General features: G+C 31.6%; 1 protein-coding gene across 10 annotated transcripts in view; it reads left to right on the top strand.

The window, feature by feature from the left end:
- Positions 1-25,339, top strand: part of LOC143200037 (uncharacterized) — a 42,392-nt gene extending 17,053 nt beyond the window's left edge. For 7 of the 10 annotated variants that reach the window (XM_076410269.1, XM_076410267.1, XM_076410273.1 and 4 more), the window contains exons 2-8: positions 4,412-4,581; positions 8,051-8,185; positions 15,175-15,433; positions 17,390-17,727; positions 20,727-20,885; positions 21,251-21,452; positions 23,239-25,339. In XM_076410269.1, the coding sequence (XP_076266384.1) occupies positions 4,422-4,581; positions 8,051-8,185; positions 15,175-15,433; positions 17,390-17,727; positions 20,727-20,885; positions 21,251-21,452; positions 23,239-24,028 (2,043 nt within the window). In that variant the 5' untranslated portion in view covers positions 4,412-4,421 and the 3' untranslated portion in view covers positions 24,029-25,339. Of the gene's footprint in view, positions 1-4,411; positions 4,582-7,712; positions 7,991-8,050; positions 8,186-15,174; positions 15,434-17,389; positions 17,728-20,726; positions 20,886-21,250; positions 21,453-23,238 lie in introns of all 10 variants that reach the window. The other 3 variants (XM_076410277.1, XM_076410272.1, XM_076410276.1) reach the window with 3 other exon arrangements.
- The last annotated feature ends 304 nt before the right edge of the window (positions 25,340-25,643 follow it).

Here is a 25,643-nt window from a genome sequence, read left to right as displayed (position 1 = left end):
ACCATCAGTTTTAGAGGCACTTGAAATTCTTCGGTAACAGAACTATATATGTTTAATCTTAGTTAGGAAACAAATTCTGTTATTTCATTACAAACAAATAACACTAACACGTTCCTCACTCAGCAGTCAAAGAGCCAGAATCATGCCATTCCACAGTTTCTAGTTTTGATTCAGAATCATGTCAGAGGCCCAAGTTTCATTTATAATAATGAGAAAATGATCATATTACCTCTATTCTTTTGTTAAATTGCTCTAATTTTTACAGATATAGTTGCATTCGAATACATACATATTTTTAAAATTATGTTGAGTAAATAACAGCATTTAACTTTCTTTTTTGTTTTTTTTTATGTTAATTAGTTTGGTTATATTTTATAATTTCTTATTTCTTAGTTTGTTGACAGAATAGAGTAAAACAAAAAATATATATACACTGATAAGACGTAAAGCCTTCGATTACCATCGCATTGATTGGAATGGATAAATAAAAAAATTGGATTAAAAGAAATTATATCTAACAGAAAACATTCAGAAATAATAGTTGTCACCTTTCTATAAACCAAGCAACCGTTATATTGATGAAATAATTTTAAATTACAGAAAAAAAAACAAAAGCATTGTTTTTGTGGTTTAAATTTCGAATAATACTTAGAAATTCTTATTTCATACTTTTACATTACCTTTTTTGGTTTCCTAAAAACTTCAATTCTTATGCTATTTAAACCTTGTGTGTCAGACATTTCTATCGTGTATTTCAATAGATATTTTTGACAAACTTATTTTTACCTATATCAATTCACAATTAAGGTGAATATATTAGTATATATTTCTTAAATAAAAGTTAAATTAGCCCAAATTAAAATCTAGTTATTTGGGACTCATTCATCAGATTTGACACTTTCAGACATTCATCTGTTGCCAGACGTGACGAAAAATTTGTTATGTAATTCTTCGAACCCATTGATGAAAGAAGCAACAGGACTGTGTTTGTCTTTTTAGACCACCATTTACGGAGAGGAATTAAGAGGGATCATGTAGAAAAATTTAAAAAAATTTGGAACTGAACTGAAATTGCATGCTATGGACATGTTCTTTTCAATGATTACCCATAATGAAAACAAGTCATGAATAAATCCTAGTACAGTGACGCCAAAACTTTATTAAAAATGTGTTTAAAGAGACTGTTATTGTAACATAAATTGGAGGAATACAAAGCTACATTTTTACCGGACCTGTACGCCTCTATAAAATGGTACCATAATGGACAATATTTCCAAGTTCATTGTTGTTGAAATAAATTTGTTGGAAAATCTGTAAAAGTCAATCAGTCATATTCCGAATAATTTTTAATATTATAAATAACGGAATATATTTTCTGTATATTTTGGAAGGACAAATGTAACAGTTTTAAAAATGGGATTTCGGTTATTTCTATACGAGTAAATTATTTTGTACTTGTTTTTTTTTGCGAATTTCTGTAACTTTTTTAACACTATTTTAGAAACCTTTCATTTTAATAATTCGATTGATTTTTTATTAGAATCTTATATTAGTAAAGCTACTTTTTTGCCTTTTGTATTAAGTAATTAAGATTGGATTTGGGAGGAATTTTACTGCCTTACCCTTTCATAATATGAAGAAGACTCTCGGGACGTCTTATACATTTTTATACGACTCTCATAAACTGGCTGAAAGTCAGGGAAAAGATATATTATTAGAGTGACCATTTTTGAAAAGTTATGTACCAGGTGTGTCGGTAATTTCTTACTCGTTTTGTCGCTAAAGGAAACACGTTGCTTAAGATGGATAGTTTAAAATGTATTGATTTAATTTATTGGCCATTTGATGTTATATATTTTGCCTAACTCTCATACAATTTATATATCCCATTCCAAGAGAACAGTTTCGTTTTTGAGTCCTGTAAAGGAAAGCGCATCGAAAGTCCAGCGACTTTTTTTTGATGAAAAAGAAAAGTGGTGCAAATATACGTTTTTAGCCTCAAAACTCGATATTTTCAAAAAAATTATAGAACTATAACTAATTATAGAATTATACATCTAATAATTATTTTGACGTATCTTGTGTATATTTGAGGTTTGAAAGAGCTTTTACATATATCTTATATGAAAAAATATTTAATTATAAATAATTAATTTATATTAAGATTAATTAATTAATATTAAGATTAATTAAGAGAAAATTAAATATTTGATGTAGTTATGGAAATAAAATCAGTTATTGTTAAAACTTAAAGGATAGCAAAACAATTTTTCTTCTCCAAAGTTTATTGATAGAAAAGTGTGTTATTATATGTAATTGATATGCCTTTTTCTCGTTTTAATCGTCAGCTATGTATCCTTTTTTTGATGTCATAAAAGCAATTACACTTTCTAGTGGTGCCAGCAGTGGATGTACTGATCAGTGGATGATAATCGATAGGATGAGGTCAATGTTTGATGAGCTAGAACCTTTTATTTAAGCAGTTGCGTGTATTTAGTATCGAATTAAATGTTTTTAAAACCTGAAATTGAATCAAATTGTTTAATGGTATTTTGGAATGTTTCTCTTGTTAACTCCAAACTAACTCGACTGAATCGATTGCTTAATGTAGGCTTCGAACCATGACCTTCGGCGTTACTTACCGACTGGTGAGTTGCCAACTGATGTAGATGATGAATCTTATACTTAAATTAAGCTTGAGATTATTCGAACGTAAATTATCCCGAAAATTGTGTTTTCGCTTCGTGATTTGACAATATAATTGTGAAAATATGTTGTTTATTTTAATAAAGGGTAAATTTAAACCACAGCAAATCTCAAAAACACTATTAGTAAGTGATTTCTGGTATATAACCTTCATATGTTTCCAGTAGTTTTATTTTATTGCTTCTCTGGACGCAAAACGTTTGAAGTACCAGTTAGTTTCGATAAAAACGAAAGGTTACATTACATAATACAGTGGTTGATATAAAACATTTAATGCGTTCTCAGCTTTATATTTGGTACCTATCGATGCAAAATTGTTGTTCAATGTGCATGATTGTTTATTTATTGTTTATTTATCTGCTTAGCGCCCTTTCCATATATATTGACCTACTGGCATTATATTATGGACTTAATTCATATCATTTAATTCATGTAATATGCTATTAAATATTTAACATCTCGACTATTGGTGCTAACATTTCAGACTGGTATATTGGAAATAATGTGGGAAATATTCTTTTCCAAGTCATCAATCGCTTTTGGCTAGACGGTGTAGTCTAAAAACTTTAAATATCCTTCTAAAAAATAGTCTAGCGATTTAACATCATTAACACCATTTGTCAAATTACCGTCTTGCTAGGTTATTGTGTAAATTTAGTTCTATTTCGAGTTTAATTTTGTAAGCCTGTAAATCATCCATAAAGTGGATGGACACTCACTGGGAATAATTTGGGCCTTCCTCTGTAGAACCAACAAGTTATCGAATCTCTTTGAGCTGTATGATATCACTGTGAATCTGAATGTGTGCTATCATTTAAAGTAAATGTGATGCAAGATCATTTGATTGCTTATCGAATGTTTATATTTTTTTTCAAACAGAACCATGACTCCAATTAAATATGAACACTTTTCAAAGTTTATTCAGAAGACACTATATTCATGATAAAATGGCAAAATGACATCTGCCAAAATGGCGTTCATGACAAACGATTTTGTCTACTGTAACACCCTTTGAATTTGAACGTTTTCTACCTCATTTCATAAGTGTGAAGAAAAATATGAAGTTCAGAGAAATTGTGTTATATAATCAGTTATAATCCGAGCATAAAAGGATGTGAGTTTTGGTAAACAACTGGGACATTTCAAAGTATCATTAGTTGGGTTTTTCCTTAATAATGAATATGAAACGTGTTTGAAAGGTAAGGTAACTTATTAGATCTAGTTTAAATGATGTAAAGTTGCCTTTAAATGTAGAAATACCAGTTTAGATTATTTTTATATATATTTTTAAATACATATTACGACACTGGTGCTAAATTCTATATAATTATTAAAAACTTACACACAAGCATTACACAATAACGGTTTTTTTCTCTTACATAATTAAATTATAAACAACAAAATTAAGTGGACTAAAGTTATGTAGGTGTTGGTTTAAATGAATATTCAATCCATTTTTAATCTACTTTCTGCAAACTGGACTAATTTACTACGTGATCAGAGAGTAACCCGTTATATTATTCGTGGACTGTTCAATATCTTTCGCGATTTTAAAAAAGAGCTCGGAGTTTTTGTAGTTTTTTTTCGACGAATAAATTAATGAGATAATAATTGTAATTTCCAACGGATGTGGTAGATTTGGTTTCAATATCAACATTCTCAACCTTGTTAATAGGTTTATTAATGATATTTTCTTTTTTTTCAGGTCTGAAGAAATGGTTGCTAAAAATAATACCTGGAAAATGTGTTGTGTTTTTATATTTATTACAGGTACAATTATTTTGACAATATCTTACTGTGATCGTGGAATGTTAACTTATCAGATATTGGTTTCCAATCTAGCAAAGGATAATATAACGGTATATCAGGCACAAGGTAATTAGTAAGTTATATTATAGTTTAAATTATCAAAATAAAAATTGCTATATATCAATTAACTTATCTGCTTTATTTGTGAATTGGGAAAGATGATTTCCATGTTGTCCTATCTACCTAAATTTGATGAGAATAATTTGTGAATTAAAAATTCCCCGGCCTGACACATAGATGGCGCTATTAGAATTAAATCCATATGTTTTCTTAGTTAGTCTTAATCCTCAAAAGATGCGTGTATAAATTTGGCAGCTGTGGGGTCACTAGTTTGTGAAATACAGCACTTTGAGTGAAGCAACTTTTGTTATTGTGAAAAAAAATGGATAAAAAGGAAATTCGCGTGTTGATAAAAGGTTGGTTTTTAAAGGAAAAAAATACAGTCAATGCAAAAACTTGTCTTGATGCTGAGTTTCCAGACACTGTCCCAGGAAAATCAACCTTCAAGGATTGGTATGCTAAGTTTAGACGTGGTGAAATGAATACCAAACGCGGTGAACGCCGTGGACGCCCAAAAGAGGGTTGTTACCGACGAAAACATCTAAAAAAATCCACAAAATGATTTTTAATGACCGTAAATTAAAATTGAATGAAATAGCAGACACACTAAAGACATCAAATGAACGTGTACAACACACCATTCACGAATATTTGGGTATGACAAAAATTTGTGCAAAGTGGGTACCGCGCGAGCTCACTTTTTACCAAAAATAACGACAAGTTGACGATTCGGAGCAGTGTTTCAAGATGATCAAGGGTAATACATCAGACTTTTTGCGCCGATATGTGACCATGCGTGAAACATGGCTCCATAATTTCACTCCGAAGTCCAATCGACAGCCATCCGAGTGAACTGCACACGATGAACCCACTCCAAAGCATGGGAAAACGCAACAGTCGGCTGACAAATTTATGTCATTATTAAAAATTAATTATGTGTATTATTAAATTTATATCATCTGTATTTTGAGATGCGCTTGGAAAAATTTTCATTGACTACCTTGAAAAAGGGAGGAGCAAGGAGGAAGTGCGGCTTCAACAAAACAACGCACCGTGTCACAAGTCAGTGAAAACGATGGCAAAAATCCATGAATTGCTTCCTCATCCTCCATATTATCTAGATCTGGCCCCCAGAGTCTATTTCCTGTTCTCAGATGTCAAAAGAATGTTTTCTGGGAAGAAAATTTCGTCGAATGAAGAGGTGAAGGCCGAAACTGAGGCCTATTTTGAAGCAAAAGACAAATCGTACTACAAAAATGGCATTGAAAAGTTGGACGGTCGCTAGAATCAGTGTATCACCCTTCAAGCGAATTATGTTGAATAAAAAACTTAATTCTGCCAAAAAAAATTGTTTTACTATAGTAGGCCGGGGACTTTTCAATTGACCTGTTAAGTTACACTAAAAATTAAGGTGTTTTCATTTACTCAGTTTCCTTGGATTTTCAGTCATTTTATGTTATTGGTTTACTTATACTAAGCCCGGTAGTCATGCAAATAACGTATAATGGTTTACAGACTTCTCCATTATGAAAACAGCTTATTTTATTTAATTTTAGTTAACACATCACTCAATAAGTCACCGGTTTAGACACGGAAGGCATATTTTTGGGGCAATATAAATGCATTAATTAATAAGTATATGTCTTAATTTTAAAATTTCTGTATCAATATATCAGATAGATATCGAGTATGTAAATAAATGTTATATTTTTGAATTAATTTATCGTTTAAGGGATCATAAAATCTTAGTTATTTGGCAAATATATGAGAAATCAATTGACAAGAACTTTCACATTGACAGAGTTTTACCTTCACATATACTTTAATTTTGGCTTCTTCTTGTTACAAGTTAGAATGAAGAAAAATGTGACCTCCACGAAGAAGTAGCAGTAATATTTCTCTGCACAGTTAAGTATTTTTTTTAACTTAGCAGCTATACCAGAAAGTCATTACCGGTTTTTTAGATGTCGTTTGGCTTAAATTTTTAATATTATCATTTGACACATATGTTATTTTATTTTACTGTTATCAAGCTATACATGATATATTTTGCGAAAGTGACACCGTCATAGAATTATATCTCTTTGAAAATGTCAAATTTCGTGCTTGAATACATGCATTTATGGCACGCTTGTCATATTTAACTAAAAAAGGTGGTAATGTCGATGTGCAAGGCAAAGAGCGTTCTGGTAGACCGAGAAAGTTTCAAGATGCGCAACTGCAAGATTTATTGGATGAAAACCCAACCCAAACATAAACATTTATTAATAAACAATTATTAATCAATCAATAATTAATTAAATTATTTATCAAGACCACTTAACGATAGAATAAGGAACAAAAATATTACTTTTCATCATCTCACTGCTTGATCACACTTTTGGCATGAAAATAGAACATTTATTGCTTGCCCATAGATTTATCAAACAATAATCACAACAGCTCATTCAATGCAAACTATTGAGGAAGAATTCGGAAGGTACAGTCACTGTTAGTTAGCAATGAAACCATCTTTTAATAGTTAGATTAATACTTTTAGGAGGAGTTACTCTACGAGTGTTGCTATTTATACTTTAAGCCTAATAATGAAAAAAACAGCAATTTAGAATACTTTTGTATGTGCTTTTCAAAATTAAAATTTTTTAAGTCACTGTAAACGCAAATGATTTTGTCATGTTCGGGAGAAGGTTATAGTTTTAATGATCAAACTTCCAATTGGCAACGTGAGATGGAGCCTAATTATACTAAGTATTGCCAAGGTTGAAAATATGTATAGCAACCATCGTAGCGTATCATTCAGTTGTGTAATTTTATTATTGAATAGATCACTATTTAACATTATATAAAACACTCCATCCTAAGAGTTCCCGTCAGAGTTAAAATATAAACAGGAAATATATGTTAAGTCAAACATCATTCAAATATTTCAACATGTAAATGAACAAGTTTTTAAACTAAAGAAGTAACTGTAATTGTTATTACACGTAAATATGTTCAAATCTCCAACAGTTCCGAGCAAGCTCAGTCTCCGGGGTAGTAATAATAATTTTGTTGTTTCACTAGTGTGGGGGTAATCTTAAAACAAAATTCTATTTGCAGCTCATAAAACTGACGCTACATTTTTGATTTTTCAACAGAAATTTCTAGAAGCCGACAAGCCAGAGACACACGACTACGAGTCTACCGTGTTTTTATAACTGTCGTGTAGTAGATCATGGAGTAGATGTACATTTCACCAATTTTATGACTGAGAGACAAAATCCTCTCAAAGTAACACTCGAATGTGTTTTTGTTCCATTGACAGACAATACGGTGAAAATTATTTTTTAATTCGATTTAATTTGAATATACCTTTTCCATTTTTTATCTACATTTAGTAATGTTGCTGTTTATCAGACCAGATACTTATAGAGTGGTATGTTAGCTAGTTAATATTGTTGCATGCAAATTCAGTAATAAGATAATGTATTTGTAGTACCATTATTAAATTTCACCTACCAAACACAAGCAAAAACCTTAAAAAATTTGACCTACTCGTATAATACAAATTTGAGTCAAGTCACCACAATAGGAACGAACCAAACTTTATTTAGTGAGACTGTAAATGGGGGTAAGTTAATGAGTTGTATATAAGACATTATCAGAACAGTAACAGTATAATTATTAGGCAAGGAAGTAATTTCGATTCACCAATTTTAGATAAAACTATTTGTTTTCTAAAGAGATTAGTAGTATTATGCCAATCATCATTAGTAAAAGTCCGTGTATCAGCACAATTTCGGAAACGTAGTAATTATTTTAGATGTGTCAATAAAGTTAAGATTTCCAGAAATTCATCTACTTGGGCTGCTCTGTATATTTTATTTGGCCAGCGTCAAATTTATATACGAATGTATGTATGCGCTTAATAGAGTCAATTGTCAAATAAATTAACTTAACTGAATATACCATAATCCCAAGTATGTCATATTAGTTTGTGTGGACGTCATGTCAGAAATTCTGGTAATATAACATTCTCTTTGAACTGTTTAGCAGCTAAAGCTGAGTGTTTTAAAACGTACGTAATATTTGAATTTACTGTTATTTGAGTTTTTTTCCTGTTGGTGCCCAACATAAATATACAGCTTGATAACCGATCCCCTAGGGTGGGTAAAAACGATATATTATGTTCATACAATATATGTTCAGGACATCGGTTAAACGTGATGAAAAGGAGATTTGAAAAACAGAAGGATTTTTATCAATTAGCGAGGCTCAAGCTGTTGCCCGTCCAATAATTAGCTGTCCAAATTTGGCATGTAAAGTATGTACACCTTCAAGTTTTTGATCGACGCAAGACCTGAAGTCTAATAACAGGGGTGTGCAACTGCAATGGTAAGTAGTGGGGCAAAATATCGCTTAGTGCAATCATTGGCGGCGCTGACAACGCGAATTTGATTGGTTACTTTAAAATAGTTATGTAGAAACCTGTAAGGAAAATACTTTGCTTTGATTGGTCTGCCATTTCCCCTGATTGTTTTGTGACGTCACATTTATTGGCCAATAGTATTTAAATAAAAATCAAATTTAAATTTTAAAATTAATGTATTAAAATAAAATCCTATACAAATATACATAAATGTAAATAATATAAATATATATAAACAAAAAGCAAAAAAAAACAATTATGGACTCTATTCTAGGCAATATTAAAATATCTATAATTCTTCTATAACGCCTTCCCATATATGTTTAGTGCCATCAATTTTATGGGATCTATTAGAGTTCTAATTTATCTTGATATATTGAAGGTAAACTTTAAATCCTTCCCTGTTGATATTGCATTAACTACATTAAACCAAAAATACAATCACACCTCATAATAACTTAAAATTTGGTCTTGAAAATCATTATGGATTGGACAGTTGAAACACTAAAAATTTATGTGTTTTTTAAAGATATTTAGATTTTAGAGTATTTAATCTATGGAACTACTTAATATAGAATATAGACAAATATTGCATGTTGTCTCTTTTTCAGAAGTTTTGTTAAATAGCCTGAAATAAGACTAAAATACAATATTAGACTCTTGTTTTCCTCAGAGCAAAATTCTCTTGAACTGAAAATATAGACTCAACTGGTGATTTAACAACCTCAAGTGGTACTAGTTCTCCCGTTAAAAAAGAATATAAGTTATCTAACATGTTCATCTTCTCCACAATTTTCTCCGGGAGAATGATGTGAAAAAATTGAAGTGATGAGCCCTTTTAAAAATTTCTCGAACATACTAGGGGAAGGATGCTGTTTCTACCTCCATGACCTCTAATAGATGCAACAAAATTCTTTAAGCAATCTTGGTTAAGATTTATTAAACAAATATAGTTATTTGTAAATTTAGACAAAATAGATTTCGTTAAGGTAATGAATCCCCTAAAAGTAGCAATTAAATTTTTAACTGATGGCACAATAACAAATATTTTCTTAACAAGGCAATCAAATTTAAATATATAATTGCTCTACCATAAAATGATTGAACACTGATTGTTCTAAAAAGTTAAAGTATTGCAAATATTTTAGGCATATTTTACAATTAAAAGTAGTATTTATTACTACTAATTATCCAGTTATATTAATTATTACCTTCTTGTAAGACTTTTTTATGTAGAGACATTACACTGACAGCATACGAACAACTTGGTAGATTAATTGAATTTTATTACTACTTAGGTCTTCATAATGTTTTGATTTGATAATTTTATATGTACCTGATAAAACCAATGATGGATATGCATTTACACTAATACCTGTTCGTGAAGGAAGGATAATTCTAAATTTTTCACTAAAATGTTCATAACAAACACCATGACATTGATATATTTGCATTGTGGTTTATCCAAGTAACTTACTACTATTTACTTGATCAACCCATTTTTGGAAAGGAGCGAGATCATTCTTTGGGAAACGATGTCTAATTTCCGTAGTAGAATTTTACCCCGGTACACTACATCTTTTACTACACTGACGCATTATCATCAATTTTTATATTATTACTCCATAATAATTAATGTAAAATAGAAAATATGCAAAACGTAAAACGAAAATTTCGTGATCTAAACAAAAACCATAACCTACAAACAACAAACATAAAAATGGACGCCCATAGAAAATGCTGATTTCACACAATTTGATCGACCAATCACCTTTCATGTTAGTGGCGGCACCAGGAATTTAAACTAGCCAATCACAATTTGTGATCGCAGCGCTACAGTTGATTGAACTAAACAAAACATTTCCCCAAGGTCGCCTATACCGTGAAATTTCTATTTTTTCTATGTCTAATGAACAAACACGGAGAAATTTTAGAGGATTACAGATCGATACTGATTTTTCGAGCATATGACTTTTGATGATTTCATTAGCCGACAGCATTCCATTAGACCTTCCGTTCAAAAAATAAAAGTGATCAGAATATATCTGTAAAAATTTGGGCTAGAAGCATCCTTGGACTTCGAAAGCAGTGACAGTTACTGGTGCTCGGTATTTCGATATGACATTTGAAAATTTTTTGTATTTTTATTTCAAGTTTACGGTTATCTGTAAAACTATAACAGTATTCAAAACTTGAGAGCATAGAGAAGAACTCGCTAAATAAACGGGAAGGGTTCCCTCCTTTCACACGCACCTTCGTGGAGCAGCAAAGCTCCTTCAGCTTGGACGATTCGCCTTGCTAGTTCTACGAAAGTACCACTTTCTTCTCGTGTATTACTAATTCCAAATACTTGTTAATAGTTTGGTATTTTCTTGCTATAAATACTCTATCGTGATAAAAGCTAGAAGCTATTTTGAATGACTTTTGAATGCAATGTTATGGAGGTTATTTTCATAATTGGGTGATCCAATAAAACAAATTAAAATTTTATGACTGATAAACAAGATCCAAGATATATTTTACTGAGAGTCATTTTCATCTCACTTGTCTTTACTCTACTAAAGATGTTTAATACCTTTTAACTTTAATGATGTGAATAATTACTTTAAAGCCTTACTACTGGAGCTATTCCGATATTTCTATATTGTTTGTGTTAGCTGTGCCCCATAACTGAATAGTATATGTCCAGATTATATTAGCTTGATGATGGATTTATATACCATCCTTTTGCTTGTACTGTTTGAATGCTTAAATGGGATTGGCGACCTCTTAACTAATTGGTACTACGTTGCCTACTGTCGAGTAGTTTAAGTCTTTCACTTGACGTAACAAGATGCTTTCTGCCAAGGTGCATGTATGATCCAAGTATAGGCCCAAGTACCAGGTGTATCGAAAGAATGCATCGAAAAGTCATTACCGGTTGTTCTAACAGATGTCGCCAGGCATTCTATTCTACTGACATCAACCTTCAACCTCAAAGTTATACATGTTATATTTCGCGAAAATAAAATCGCCATAGATATGTGAAAATGTCCAATTTCCTACCAGAAAACGTGCATTTGCGGCATCCATTTGTTTTCTCATTTAATAAAAAAAACTGCTGAAAGTCATAGTTTCCTGGTCGAAAATTACAGTGAGCATACCTTATATCTAATCTTAAAATATAATTCAAAAGGTGATTTCGATGTGCAAGACAAGAAACGTTCAGGTAGAAAGAAAAGTTTGAAGATGCGAAACTGCAAGAGTTATTGGATGACCACCCAACCCAAACTCAAAAACATTTGGCCAATAATTTGAATGAGTAAATTTCTCCACTTTCTTAAAAATGAAATGTTTTTTTTATTTCGAAAAACTGGTTTTGTTATGGTAGTTTGGTTTGCCTGTATTCTCCATTGGTTAAAGCAATTCTCGATTTTACTCAGATGAAATTGGAGTTGGAACTAAGCAGTTTTTAGGTCAGAGTCCTCTGAGAAATGTGTTCTCTCAATAATTATTTAAGGGTTTACATATATTTGGACAAAATTTGGCTTAAAATATTAGAAAGTTCTCTAAATTCGGGGTCAACAACGATGCACTTGGAAATGTTCCTTGGATGGTTTTATCTAAAATCTAAATATCTATGTATCACTATTATGCCATTTAGTGATGGTTTATCAAGCCTGTTTTCTCTCTTAATATACTATGAAAGAGTATAAAGGGCTAGACGTTGAGACTAGAGCTGATGAAGCAAAGTACGGCTTCAAACGAACAATTATAAAAGAGGTCTTGGCGATAAATTTGTGTTTATTCCTTTATGTTCTTCGCTACAAACATGTAGTACGGAGGCTAGATGATTATATTATGCTGCGTTAAATTTCTTTTAGTAGCCTTAAAGACCATTAAAGGATTAATTAACTCTGTAAATAAATAAAATTTAATTCATTACGGATCAATTACATATGTCATGTGATAATTGATAAAGCATTGCATGCACAAGTTCGAGTAGATAAGAAATGCAACGCCGGGTAAGCTACCGGGTGGCTCAAGAATATTCAGAATGAGTGAAAAATCCGATTGTGTGCACCAAATAAGAAGTGTGTAAGAGAAGTCTTTACATTTGGAGTGAGCTATTTTAAAGTTGAATAGACCTACAGTTTATCATATTATTGAGCAATATTAACACTTCCCTCCTTATGACATTGTTATTATGCAAGATCATCAACACCATTAACCAATAGCCGTACCTTTCGGAAAGTAACTATATCAACCAAAACGTTGCTGTTGGTGCCGCAGGACTCCGGACATACTTCACCAAATCTCGGCACAATCGGCGGTTAAGATAAGTGATGAAATTGACTCAATCTATGAATTAGTAACGCCATAACGCTTTAATTGCAAGTTTTGTATAAATATGCTCATTTCCTCTCAAATAATGTATCAGTCATTATAAGTAATGCGCCTAAGTACTGCAATTTCTAAAACATCTATATTTAACTTAAGGTCTTAATGCTATATTTAATACTGTATTTATAGACAACTTCTGAAATGTGCTTTATGTTGATTTTTGGTGTTATATATAGAATATCTGGAACAATATTTGCCACAATTTGCTTTATATCAATACTAGTAGAGTATTTTTATAATCTAAATTACTTCCATGCCATATCAATATTATTTCTTAATATATTATAATAATTTTTTCTCAGTTAAATAACTTTATGTCTGAATCAATAGTTTTTTCGATTCTGTTTTTAACGAATTTGTACGATTGCGTAGTTAATTTATTTGCATAAGTTAATTTGCTTATTCATATCTATACTAATGTGAACGATGCTTTCATAAAAAGATCATTCGCCATATTACGCTACCGGACGTATTACATGGAACATTCGATATCATATTAATCATGCCTCATTTCTAGAAAGCGATTACTATTATAGTTCTGTAGTAATTTTTGTGCTTATCCCATGTATGAAATGGTTTCCCTTTCCAAGTATTAGTGTCTCCAAATTTCAATAGTCTGTGGCAACGTAAATGAATTACTGCAGTCCGCTTTTGGTGGTCATATACCCTGAACTGCGATGTTTGTGCCTGAAATACAAGAACTACTAATTCTAATAATTTATTGCTAAGAGACTTTGAGCATTAAAGGTGCTAACTTAAAACCAACCTTGCCAACCTTTGTGACTTTAACAGGTTAATTGAAAGGTCCCCGGCCTGACACATAGATGGCGCTACTAGAATTAAATCCATACGTTTTTAATTAGCGCTAACCACCAAAAGATGCATGTAAAAATTTGAGAGCTGTCGGATCATTAGTTTGTGAATTATAGCATTTTAAGTGAAGCAACTTTTGTTATAGTGAAAAAAATGGATAAAATGAAATTTCGCGCGCGTTGATAAAAGATTGCTTTTTAAAGGGAAAAAATAGTGTTGAAGCAAAAACTTGGCTTGATACCGATCCTGGACGCTACCCCAGGAAAATCAAGCATCAAGTATTGGTATGCTAAGTTTAGAAGTGGTGAAATGGGCACTGAAATCAGTGAACAGGATTTGTTTTAATGCTTCTGTCGGTAACAACCTCTTTTGGGTGTCCACTACGTTCACTGATTTCGGTGCTTTCACTACGTCTAAACTTAGCATACCAATACTTTGATATAAACCTATTTTCTTCACTTTAGTTGGCATGCGAATCTTGTAGAAACCTATACTGACGAAGTGAACGAAAATACTCAACTTGTTTGGTTATTTTAACAATCTATAATTACATTAGGGGCCCTGGCACCATTCATACATGGTAGAATATCTAACTGTTAATAAAATTATTAAAATAATGTATAAGTAAGACATATACCATACAAACCGTCTAATGCAACCAAAACATCTGCGTCACGCGCAGATTTAGAGTGTCTTAGGGTGAATTTAATATTTCATTATTTCAAACGTCAATTTTTTCTTCAAATCGATTTTTTAACAGAAATAAGTTTTATTCGCGGTAAAGTAAAAAAAGAGTCATCTAGCCTATTGTAACTGAAGAGCTGATATATCATTTATTAGACTACATTCTCCTTAAAAAATATGGGAAAGACCGTAATTATTTTTTTTAGTTGAGATAAAATGTATATATATATATATTGCTAATTATTTATTTACTGCTTTCTTATCATTGAGAAAAAATTAAATGTTTAAAATAACATTATTTTTATTTTTAGATGGTATTAATTACCTCGTGAATAGTGCAAAATGCAAGATCATCGATATGGGGGTATTTTCTCCGGATGCTCTAAAATACTACAAAATCCTAAAATACAAGCCGTGTTCAACCAAATCACTTCTAACGCGCGTAATCAAGAAAAATAACGTAGCTACAGTAGTTGTCGATAGTAGTTCCGCTGATACTCCTACAGTTTCCTGTTGTTATTCAAATGTTTACCGTGAGAAATCCGAGAAAAGCCCAGACAACTCCATCAAGTAAGTAAACAATATGTTTGTTACGAGGACAAATGTTTCCGTTAATGTTTTCGGTTAATTTAATTCAGCTGCGTAAACTTTGTTGTTTGCAAATACCGTAAAAAGGCAACCGGTCAGATATGTTTGTTTTTCGTCAAAGATGGAGTATTTGAACTCGTGATAGTCTATTTTTTCATAGTTCTGTTGGACATCTCTTGATTCATAATATGTAGTGGAGAAAATAATTTCGGGTTTTTCTAATAGGTGGGATTAAAGCCACATATAATTAGATATTCCTATTCAGACAGAGTAGCACCATATGTTTCGTGACAATATTAGAAGATCCTGGGCAACATATAACTCTAAATCAAACGACAAAAATAATGAATGTCAAAAATGAAACTTTCAGCGATCCATGATTAGCGTATTCACACGGTCAAAACCATCTCATCAATTTACCATTTAGGTTAGGTCATTTAACAGTTATTTACACTAATATTTCGCATTTTTAGTAATAGGTATTGCTGATAAAATACATGGACAGGGATGGACAAAATAATATGAACACCTGACATTTGCATATCTATTAATTAGCAAGTCGTTGAACCACCATTTGCTTTCACCAGGTGTTACAGAAAGTCATTACACAGTTTTTTCGAAAAAAGCTACATTATATTCAAGAAAATGGAAAAAATCATTTATTCAAAATATTAGCCATTTGATTCTGTACATCTTGTCCGTCTTTCAGGCAATTTAAGGATGCATCATTTGAATCAGTGATGAATTTTTGAAGTCATTTATTGAGCCATTTTTTGATTTCCTCGAAATTGGCGAAGGGCTGCTCTGCAAGCGCATGTCCCACTGATGCGAAAAATTTACAGTCCGACAGTGCAAAGTTTACAGTGTACGGCGAGTGCGACAATCTGTCCCATCCAATCGCTTGTATTCTACTTATAAGTGTGTGAGTTATGGTGCTAAGAGTGACACTACTTTTTGTTATTTTCAAAACAATGGATAAAAAACAATTTTGTGTTTTAAATTTTATACCGCTTCTTAATAGGAAAAATACCATTCAAGCGAAGCAACGACTTAAAAAGTATTATGAGGACTTCACGCGATCAGAAACTACAATAAAACGTTGGTTTGCTGACTTCAAACGTGGTTGTAGAGACACCGATGATGCAGAACACACTGGATGTCCAAATGTGGTGGTAACACCAGAAAACATAAAACAATCCACAATATCGTCTTGAATGATCGAAAAGTGAACTTGGATGACTCAGTTAACATCGCAAAGACATCAAATGGACGTGTTGGTTTTATATTGGATGAGCACTTAACTATGAAAAAGCGTTAAGTGCCGCGTTTGCTCACTGTTGCCCAAAAAGAACAAAATGTTGCTGATGCTGAGCACCGTTTGGCCATGTTTAAATGTAGAGGATTGGAATTTTTGCCTCAATATGTGATAATAGATGAATCATCACTTCACTCCGGAATCAAAACGTCATCTGACAGGATTGCAACTAGGTAACAGACCTATTTTGAAGCAAAATATAAATCGTACTACATAGGTGGTATTGAAATGCTAGAGCGGCGCTAGAATGATTGAGCGGCTCTTGATGGAAGTTACCTTGATGAATAAAACCAATATTGCATGGTGTTCATATTATTTCATCTATCCCCTGCACTTAATACAAGATTTTTAACGATATTACAATTATTCTTGAAAATCGATTATTCTCATGGCACCTGAATAAAAATTTAAATCTCTTAACTTTATCATAATGGGAGGTTTTAAAATCAGATCAATCCTAATCCATAGTCAAATTTTATGAATATCTCAGCCATTTGAAATTTTTGTTGCCCAAGAGCTATGCATTCCATAAGACATAAGAACTAAAAGTTTCTTTGTACTAAATATTGCATGATTTCTCATGTACTCTTTCCATGAATTTACTCTATTCTTATTTTTTTTAGAGTTACAGACTGCAAGGATTTTCAAAACAACGTCACATTTACTAGCAGCGCCATTATGATAAAATGCAAACGAAAATCATCGAAAGAAAGAGTTTACGAGAATGTTCACGCAGCCATCTTAATTGATGACAATATTAAGAAAAAAATGACGGACTGGAATGAAACCACGAGGCCATTAAGCATTTTGTTCGTTGGCATTGACAGTATATCAAGGTTGAATTTTGCCCGAAGCTTACCACAAACCTACAAATATGTTGAAGAGCGTGGATGGATATCATTGAAGGGTTACAACAAGATGGATGACAATACTTTTCCCAATTTAATGGCCATTTTAACAGGTAATTTATTATTACTATCGATTTAAACCAAAGATACTCTTAGTCCTTCAATGTAATATATTAACTTATCCTAAATATTCGAAGCTTTAAAACGCTTTAATGGACGTCTTCGTTTTGGTTTCCAAAGGCGAGAGGAATTTTTGGACTAATCATCCTGTCACTAATATAACTACTTCTTGCATGCTTTTGTACAGATTTTCAAATAGTAGTTCACCTATATTCGTTAGAAGCTTCCTTGGTATTAGACTTGTTGTTGATAGAGTTCGGATATATTGAATATAGTTTATTCAAAACCGCAGTGAACCAACGTCATCTGAATTGATGACGCAATGTTGCCGCATCAACTCTGAGTTTTAGTACATTTTGTCTAGGACATATAACAACATTCTAATCCAAATAAAATAATTAAACAAAAATGTTATCTAATATAATTAATTTTAACATTATAGTACATGTAATGCATATATTATCGAAGAACTTAAAACTACAATTAATTGTACAGCTACACTAATTTATAGGTTAGAGTTGTTTTATAATATCTGCGTTGGACTTTTTTCCACATTAGTAGAAGTAGAGTTCTAGACCCGTTCTTTTAAAGCAGTGGTATCAGAAGGCCTAATTCATCTAATTAACAATTGCATATCATTTTCTTTTCTCTTCTTCCATCAGAGAGCATATTTACCTTTTAAGCTTAGTTAGTTCTTGTTTCCTTCTGTGCAATGTTTCTTTGTAAATTCATTTGATTGATATTACTGTATTTCTCCTTAATTTATTCTGTTACTACCTGTATACAACTTTCTTGATTAAACTAGATCTATGCATTCTCCCTAATTCATTTACCATATCTGCAAAACAGCAAGTATTATTTCTCTCCTCATACATTTTAATTTAGCATTCATGTTATATTCTGAACAATAACACACATGCATATAAGGCTTTCAGACTATATTATACAATTTCCTAGAATTAGAGTATATTAATTATATACTGACTTTTAGTTGTTTCCTCATTCATCACCCTGTATTGACAATTGTCAACATTGAAGCATAAACCAACATTCATAAAGTTTTATTCAATCACTGTCTATTTCAGAATCACTAATCAAGTGAATAACTTAGCTGCTGAATGTGTCTGATCGAGCTCATCCAAACCGAAGTCGTTATTGTCAATAATGCTACACTCCATAAATTCAGACAGTTCTGGTTTTAATATCCTTTTCGACTTGAATGTTTATAGTAATAATTCTAGGCAATAGTAAATATGCAGTGATAGGAAGGAATGCGTAATATTCTGTGGCCATAACGTTCACCAATCTGAATAAATACAGCAATATTACATTTATATTTACCGAGTAATAGTTTGAAATAGTTCATTATTTAACGTCATTTCTTCAAAACTTATTTATTACTTGTTGGGATCTTCCCATATACCACCAGTGGTATATGATATGGAGCATTGTCCATAGCGATATTCCTACATTCCTACATTCTCGATTCCTACATTCTCCTACATTTCTCGATGGTAGTAATCCCTGGAATTAGAGGAAAATATTAATTCTGCACCACGTATAAAATGATTCCTGTTTGCAGCATGAAGAACTATGCAATGAATTACCAATACATGTTTTGATTAACAAAACAATCGATAGTTATCCCAATGTTTACGTTTTTTCATCAACTTTTGCTATTTTTACACTATATTTATTATCATCTTGCCATAAGTGACCCAGTATACCATTCTGAAATATCCAAGTCTCATCTAAATATACAAAATGATATAATAATTCTTCCTTGATTTTGTTATACGTTTTTAAAAATTGTATTCTTTTAAAGGCAACTTCTGGATGTTCCATAAAACCCCTTCGTTTGTTATCTTTACACCACTTAAACTCTACCCAACACTGTACGAAGGGATATTCTACATCGCTCAAATAGCTGCATATCTTTCAGTTTTTTATTGATACTTTATAGACTAACAATTTTCTCTGAAATAATTGTATTAAATTATGTTTCGATTGAAATAACTACTTACTGTTTTTATACCTTTCGTATATTTGATCTGTGATACAGCTAACATCAAGTTGATCTTGATTCGTCACCCGTTTCAATTAAAGACGGTTTCTTTTTGGTCAATTTGAGGTTATGTCGTTTTTTTATTTTTTGAGATATTTTAGTGACCGTGCCCGTACTAATTTTAGTGGAGCTACAATACGCTTAAAAATATTTTCAATAAAAACTGCGGGTATATACAATTTATTAAAACAAAGCGTTAAAATAACCGTTGCCGGTTTATAACTCGTAATTATAATATTTTGAAGAATTTTGCAGACGTTTGACAAACGGACGACTTTTGCATGCTCATTCGATTATATGCTCGAACTTGTTAAACAACTTTCTATCTCTTTCTAAATGGAATAAGATGAGAAGGAAAATATTGTCTGACTGTATACTGAATTTACATCTTTCGACAGGCACATATTGATGACGTGATTTCACTGCTGTTTTGGATAGACTATATGTACTTCATTTGCTACTGTTTTCTCAAGTGCTTATCTAGATTACAATGCTTTGATATTTTTCTGAATGTTTATTTAATTTAATGTAATTTTAACAAAAAAATTAACATTAACATTAACATATTAATGATATTCTCTGTTTGTGATTAAAGCTTGTTAGGTTTCTTACTGTTAGTGTAATGCGTTGAGAGCATCATCTTCAGCGTCAGCACTTCACTCGCCTTTAACAATTTTCTGTCTCTTTTTGCAATTACATTTGTTATATTCTCTACATTTGATGTATGCCTACCACCTACCACTGCTCCCGATTTTCCACCGTGGGATCGAAGAACTTCGAGTAACTACCAACATATATTTTTTGGACCTTTTTTAAGATTATTTCCATACTATATGAAACGAGTTTAGTTTTATTATGAAAAAAAAACTTTTTCCCATATCCAATATATATGACTGAGATATTTACTTAAGTAAATTAATTTTTTAGGTTATAATCAAACTATGTCCTATAAAATTTGTAACCCAAAAGCCAGTGGATTTTTGGATAAATGCCCCATGTTATGGTACAACTACAGAAATTTTGGTTACATTACAGCCTATGCGGAAGATGAGGCATCGATAAGCACATTTAACTATAAAAAGAAAGGTAAGATACTTAAAGTAAAATATTATACAGCTTTTTGCGGATTCAATTTTTGCACGAGGTGACGTAAATAATGAGACTTTTTATACCAATATTTTCTAAGTAGCCCTGACATTTTGGAACAGGCAGAGGATTTTTATTTGTAACAATTTTATCAAGAAATAAGTACTAAATATAAGTACAGAATTTCATTAAACATAAAGTAAAATAAATTGTTATTATTTCTTTCAGAATGATATTGACATGAGTGAATCTATATTGACATATATATTTGCCTGAAAGTTGCTTCTATCAAATTAAAACTATAAAGAGCTGTGCATTAACTTTGATGATTATCAGTATATATGAATAATAGTTTACTTATTCAGGTTTTGTGATGCCTCCCACTGATTATTACTTCCGTCCATATATCATGGCAACTGAAAAACTGGCAAAGGTTACTCTGAATGGAATGACATACTGCACAGGGCCAGAGACTGCAGGCGAAAGGATTCTAAATTTGGCTGAAGAATTTGCCATTACGTTTAAAGACCATCCACATTTCGGTTTCTTTTGGATGAACAGTTATAGGTAAATATAGACATGTGTATGTACGAAGTATAGGAATGAATGTATCAATAAAGAGAACAAAGTATTAATGAAGCATGTTAATTGATGGGTTTAAACGATTAATATCGTAACTTAGCCTTCATGAAGTACATTGATTAAAATATAGGTCGAGTGGAAGTTCCACAACTCAATAGAGCTACAATACAATGTCATTTGATTATCTAATTATTTAATACTAACCACAACAGAAGAAATAGAATGAATAGAAAATGTAGAAAATCAAAAAATTTATAATCAACAATGTTTTTGCCCTTTAAGTGGTGTAAGTGTGTTATATCTACTCCAAAAATTAAATATTATTTATCCGTTGTGGTTTCTTACCCATATCTTCCGATTATTCCATTGTATGTACCATTCGGTCTTCCTGTTCCACTATTGAAATCTCCCAGAATTTATAATTTTCTTTCTGCATCATCGGTTATGAAAATATGAAATATAGAAGGGTTTTGCAATAAAGGAAATCACAGAGATTAACATATTGAATTCGTATTATCAAGCAAATACATGTATAAATTGAAGATGTTGATAAAATAGAATGAATGAATAATTTAAAAAATGTGAATAATTAATTTGATAAATGAATGTATTACTTGATTGCCTACGAAATCGTACATTTTATGAGCAACTGAATAGGATAATATTTGAAAGCTGACGCAATATTATCGTGGATAAATTGTGGCTTGTCCAATAAGTTCATGGAAATGAGCGATATGTTCCCTGAAAGACTTCATTGATGGGTTAGAAGGAAGTATGGCTTCAACAACTGTGAATTTGGTCGTGTGTTTAGTCGAAGTACGTCAAATTTTAATTAAATCACTTTCGCGATCGAGATGCAAATTCGGATATTACTATATATTGATAGGTAGAAGTAGATCTACTAATGACGACATTTAAAAGTGAAGTGAACCTCTATAAAAACGCATTCTCGAAGGATAAAAGTTATTGTCATCTCTATAGTCATGACCTGAGTTTACCACTGAGTAAACAAGTCCGACAATAATTTATATTGTAGAAAGAAACTTCATTTCTTTATAAGAAGCCATCAACAGGTGACTTACGAAGAGCGTGAGAGCCACTAAAGTGTGTTAAGTCCCACAGGAATCAACCAATTAACGCTCTCAGAAGGATAGGACAAATTACTTCAACGTTCTTGTTTTTAATGCAATTTATTTGAATCAATGACGAAAATGCTAAAATATATATAACCGGCTATGCCGTTATCGTAAATTTAGGTATCCAGTCAATAACATGGGACCAGCAATGCATGAGAGAAACACTCACTTGTCTATGGTGGTGAAAATAGAAAATATCACAACTAACATTAAAATTTCTGATCTTTAGAACACTTGTTTTGCTTGTGAAGCCGAGAGAATTGGACACCGAAACTATCTAACATCAGATCAGATACCTCAGATAACATCAGATAGTCAAAGTTTAAATCGTTTATGGAAATACTTAACCAAAAACCTGAAGACCATGTTACTGATAATTTAGTCAATATTCCATTTTTTCACTATTACTTGTCAACTTGAAATGGCCTTATTAAACAAAGAATTAATTGATAAATTTAAATGAAATTTTCCTTTTGTTATATAGGATGTTAGTTCAATAGCTAGTTCCACATTGACGAATCCACACCCGCGAACTTATTGAATATCCTAATATAGTCGATTTTTGTTTATAAATATAAACCTTTCTTAATCATGTTTTTCTTTTAGCATATAAAATAATCAGAATTAATTTTTAGTCACAACAATCTCAATTCGCCTTCTATGATGGACGAGAAGGTAAAGAAGCTATTAACCGAACTAGAGGACAATGATGTTTACAACAACACATTGGTGGTGTTTCTCAGCGATCATGGAATTAGGTTTGGTGATATTCGATTGACACCAACAGGATGGCAAGAAGAACGGTTGCCCTTCATATATCTCTCATTCCCGTTGTGGTTTAAAGAGAAATACCCTATTTATTTTCAGAATTTTCAAAGGAACGTTAATAAACTTACCACTCCTTATGACCTACACATGACTCTACAACATATATTGGTATTAGGTGGATTCAATTATACCATCAGACCTAGCGATGCATGCCCTCAATGTATGTCACTATTTGAAGAGATTCCTCATGAACGTGCGTGCGAAGAAGCGGGTATAATTGATCATTGGTGTACTTGTGAGGGTTATATCGAGTATCAGGTTGAAGCAAATATTCTTCAAAAACTAACCACGTTCTTCCTGGATCAACTCGGCAAATTCATTGGTTCTATTGATAAAGAAAAGAAATGTGACACGTACAAAATAAAATCAGCCAGCACACGAATCTCGCAAAGGTTTTTCAACAAAACGCGGAACCACATTCTGTTACGTATCACAACCAAACCTGTCGCAGAATTCGAAACAACCATCACATACTATGGTGATATTTCCGTAAATAGTACATTAACTATTGGTGATATAAGCAGACTGGACTACTATAGCTCTCATAGTCATTGCGTTGCAGATGAATATTTGAAAAAGTATTGTTACTGTAAGTAAGTTTTTGAGAAATGTATTCTATTGTCTTGGGATAACACAGTTTAAAATAAGCTGGAGTCATATTGCGCATATCAAGAGAGACGAGTGATAAGAGAAAAATCAGTCTTATAAATTGACAAACAATGTTGACCATTACTTCCCTGAATATAGAATACTGGAATAGATTTTAGGTTATGGCATATCGATGGTATGGGATGTTGAATATGTAACTTGTATGTATCAAAGCGTCATATCATATGAACTATTTATTTGAACTACTAACTACTTATCATATTTATTTAGTTTCATAAAAGTTACCGTTGCTTGTTTAATCCTCATATATTTTCAAGCTTTTCAACACCGAAAGCGTGATGATTGTCGTAATTTATTTCGAACACAGGAAGATCACCAGAGAATGAGAAAATAGTACTCTCAGGAGTATTGAAACAAGTCTTTAAATCATTATAAATTTAACGAAGTTTTATTTTAAACCTATGTAAGTGTTTGAATTTTGAGGAGGGGACCGAAAAAAATAGTTTGAAGTAACATTCTTCTCGTGAAGATGATGATGCTTTTTACTTATCGAGTAAAAAGTGGGATTCAATACGTAAATAAAATAGATGTTTTTGTTCTGAATAATAAACTGTTTTATCCCAAGATAAAATCACAACTTAATTGTCGTGCCTTATTGGACCTAGAGTTCCAAACTTATGCTTAGAAAATCTACAATAAACATAAGCCAAATTTATACGCATAGCCTATAATGTTGAAATAAACTGTTAAACTTTATCATTCGAGTAACTTTGTTAAGTGAAACTTAACTGACTGGTTGTTAGACTTAAACCAGAGTCAAGCCAAATTTACACGCATAGTTAATAGTAAACTACTTAAAATAATCAACTCTAGGTCATCTGTATATGCCAAAGATTATAGTTACATTTGATTTAGTTATGAGTGTATATTTTTATAACATTTTTAGGGTATATTTTTATATGATTATTATTAGCGCCGTACGAATTAAAGCTGATTCGCATATATTTCATTTATTTTTCATTGTTTCATTCATTGTAGTGTACATCTGAAACTATAGAATTTTTTAATTGCAACTGTGATATCTTCATTATATGTATTAATAGGTTCCGGTGTCATCGTAACCTAGTTAGTACCTTGACTATTATTACATTACTATGATACGTCTTAACTCTATTTCTTAGATGTGTTGCAAAAATGTCCGTAATAGGTCTATTGTATTATCTAGTCACTTTACAGTTAAAATGTTAAAAAAGTGTTAATTACTGAAATAAAAACTGAATTAAACAATTTTGTAATAAAGTATTTTATTATTCATCCTGTTACTATCTAATCCAATTACCATTCGATGTGGCTCACTGCCTCTCGGATAATCCTTTGAGGGTCGAGATTTACATAATGTCTGTACAAAAATGTTTTGCGATATTAGAAAAGTACAATAATTATTGACTAGATCTTAATGGTATTAAATGTATATCAGAACAAATCAGTGTATAAATAAAATTAAACGAGAGTAAGTAGGTAAACAGAGTGCACAATTATGTATAAAAACAGTTAGTGTAAGAATAAAAACAAATAGCACATGCGTACATGTTTTGTATTTCCT

This window comes from Rhynchophorus ferrugineus, unplaced genomic scaffold (genome assembly GCF_030347505.1).
Source record: "Rhynchophorus ferrugineus isolate W39M unplaced genomic scaffold, kcgeb_rfMv2 rfM7, whole genome shotgun sequence".
NCBI lineage: Eukaryota > Metazoa > Arthropoda > Insecta > Coleoptera > Curculionidae > Rhynchophorus > Rhynchophorus ferrugineus.
This window is presented reverse-complemented; position numbering and strand designations above follow the sequence as displayed.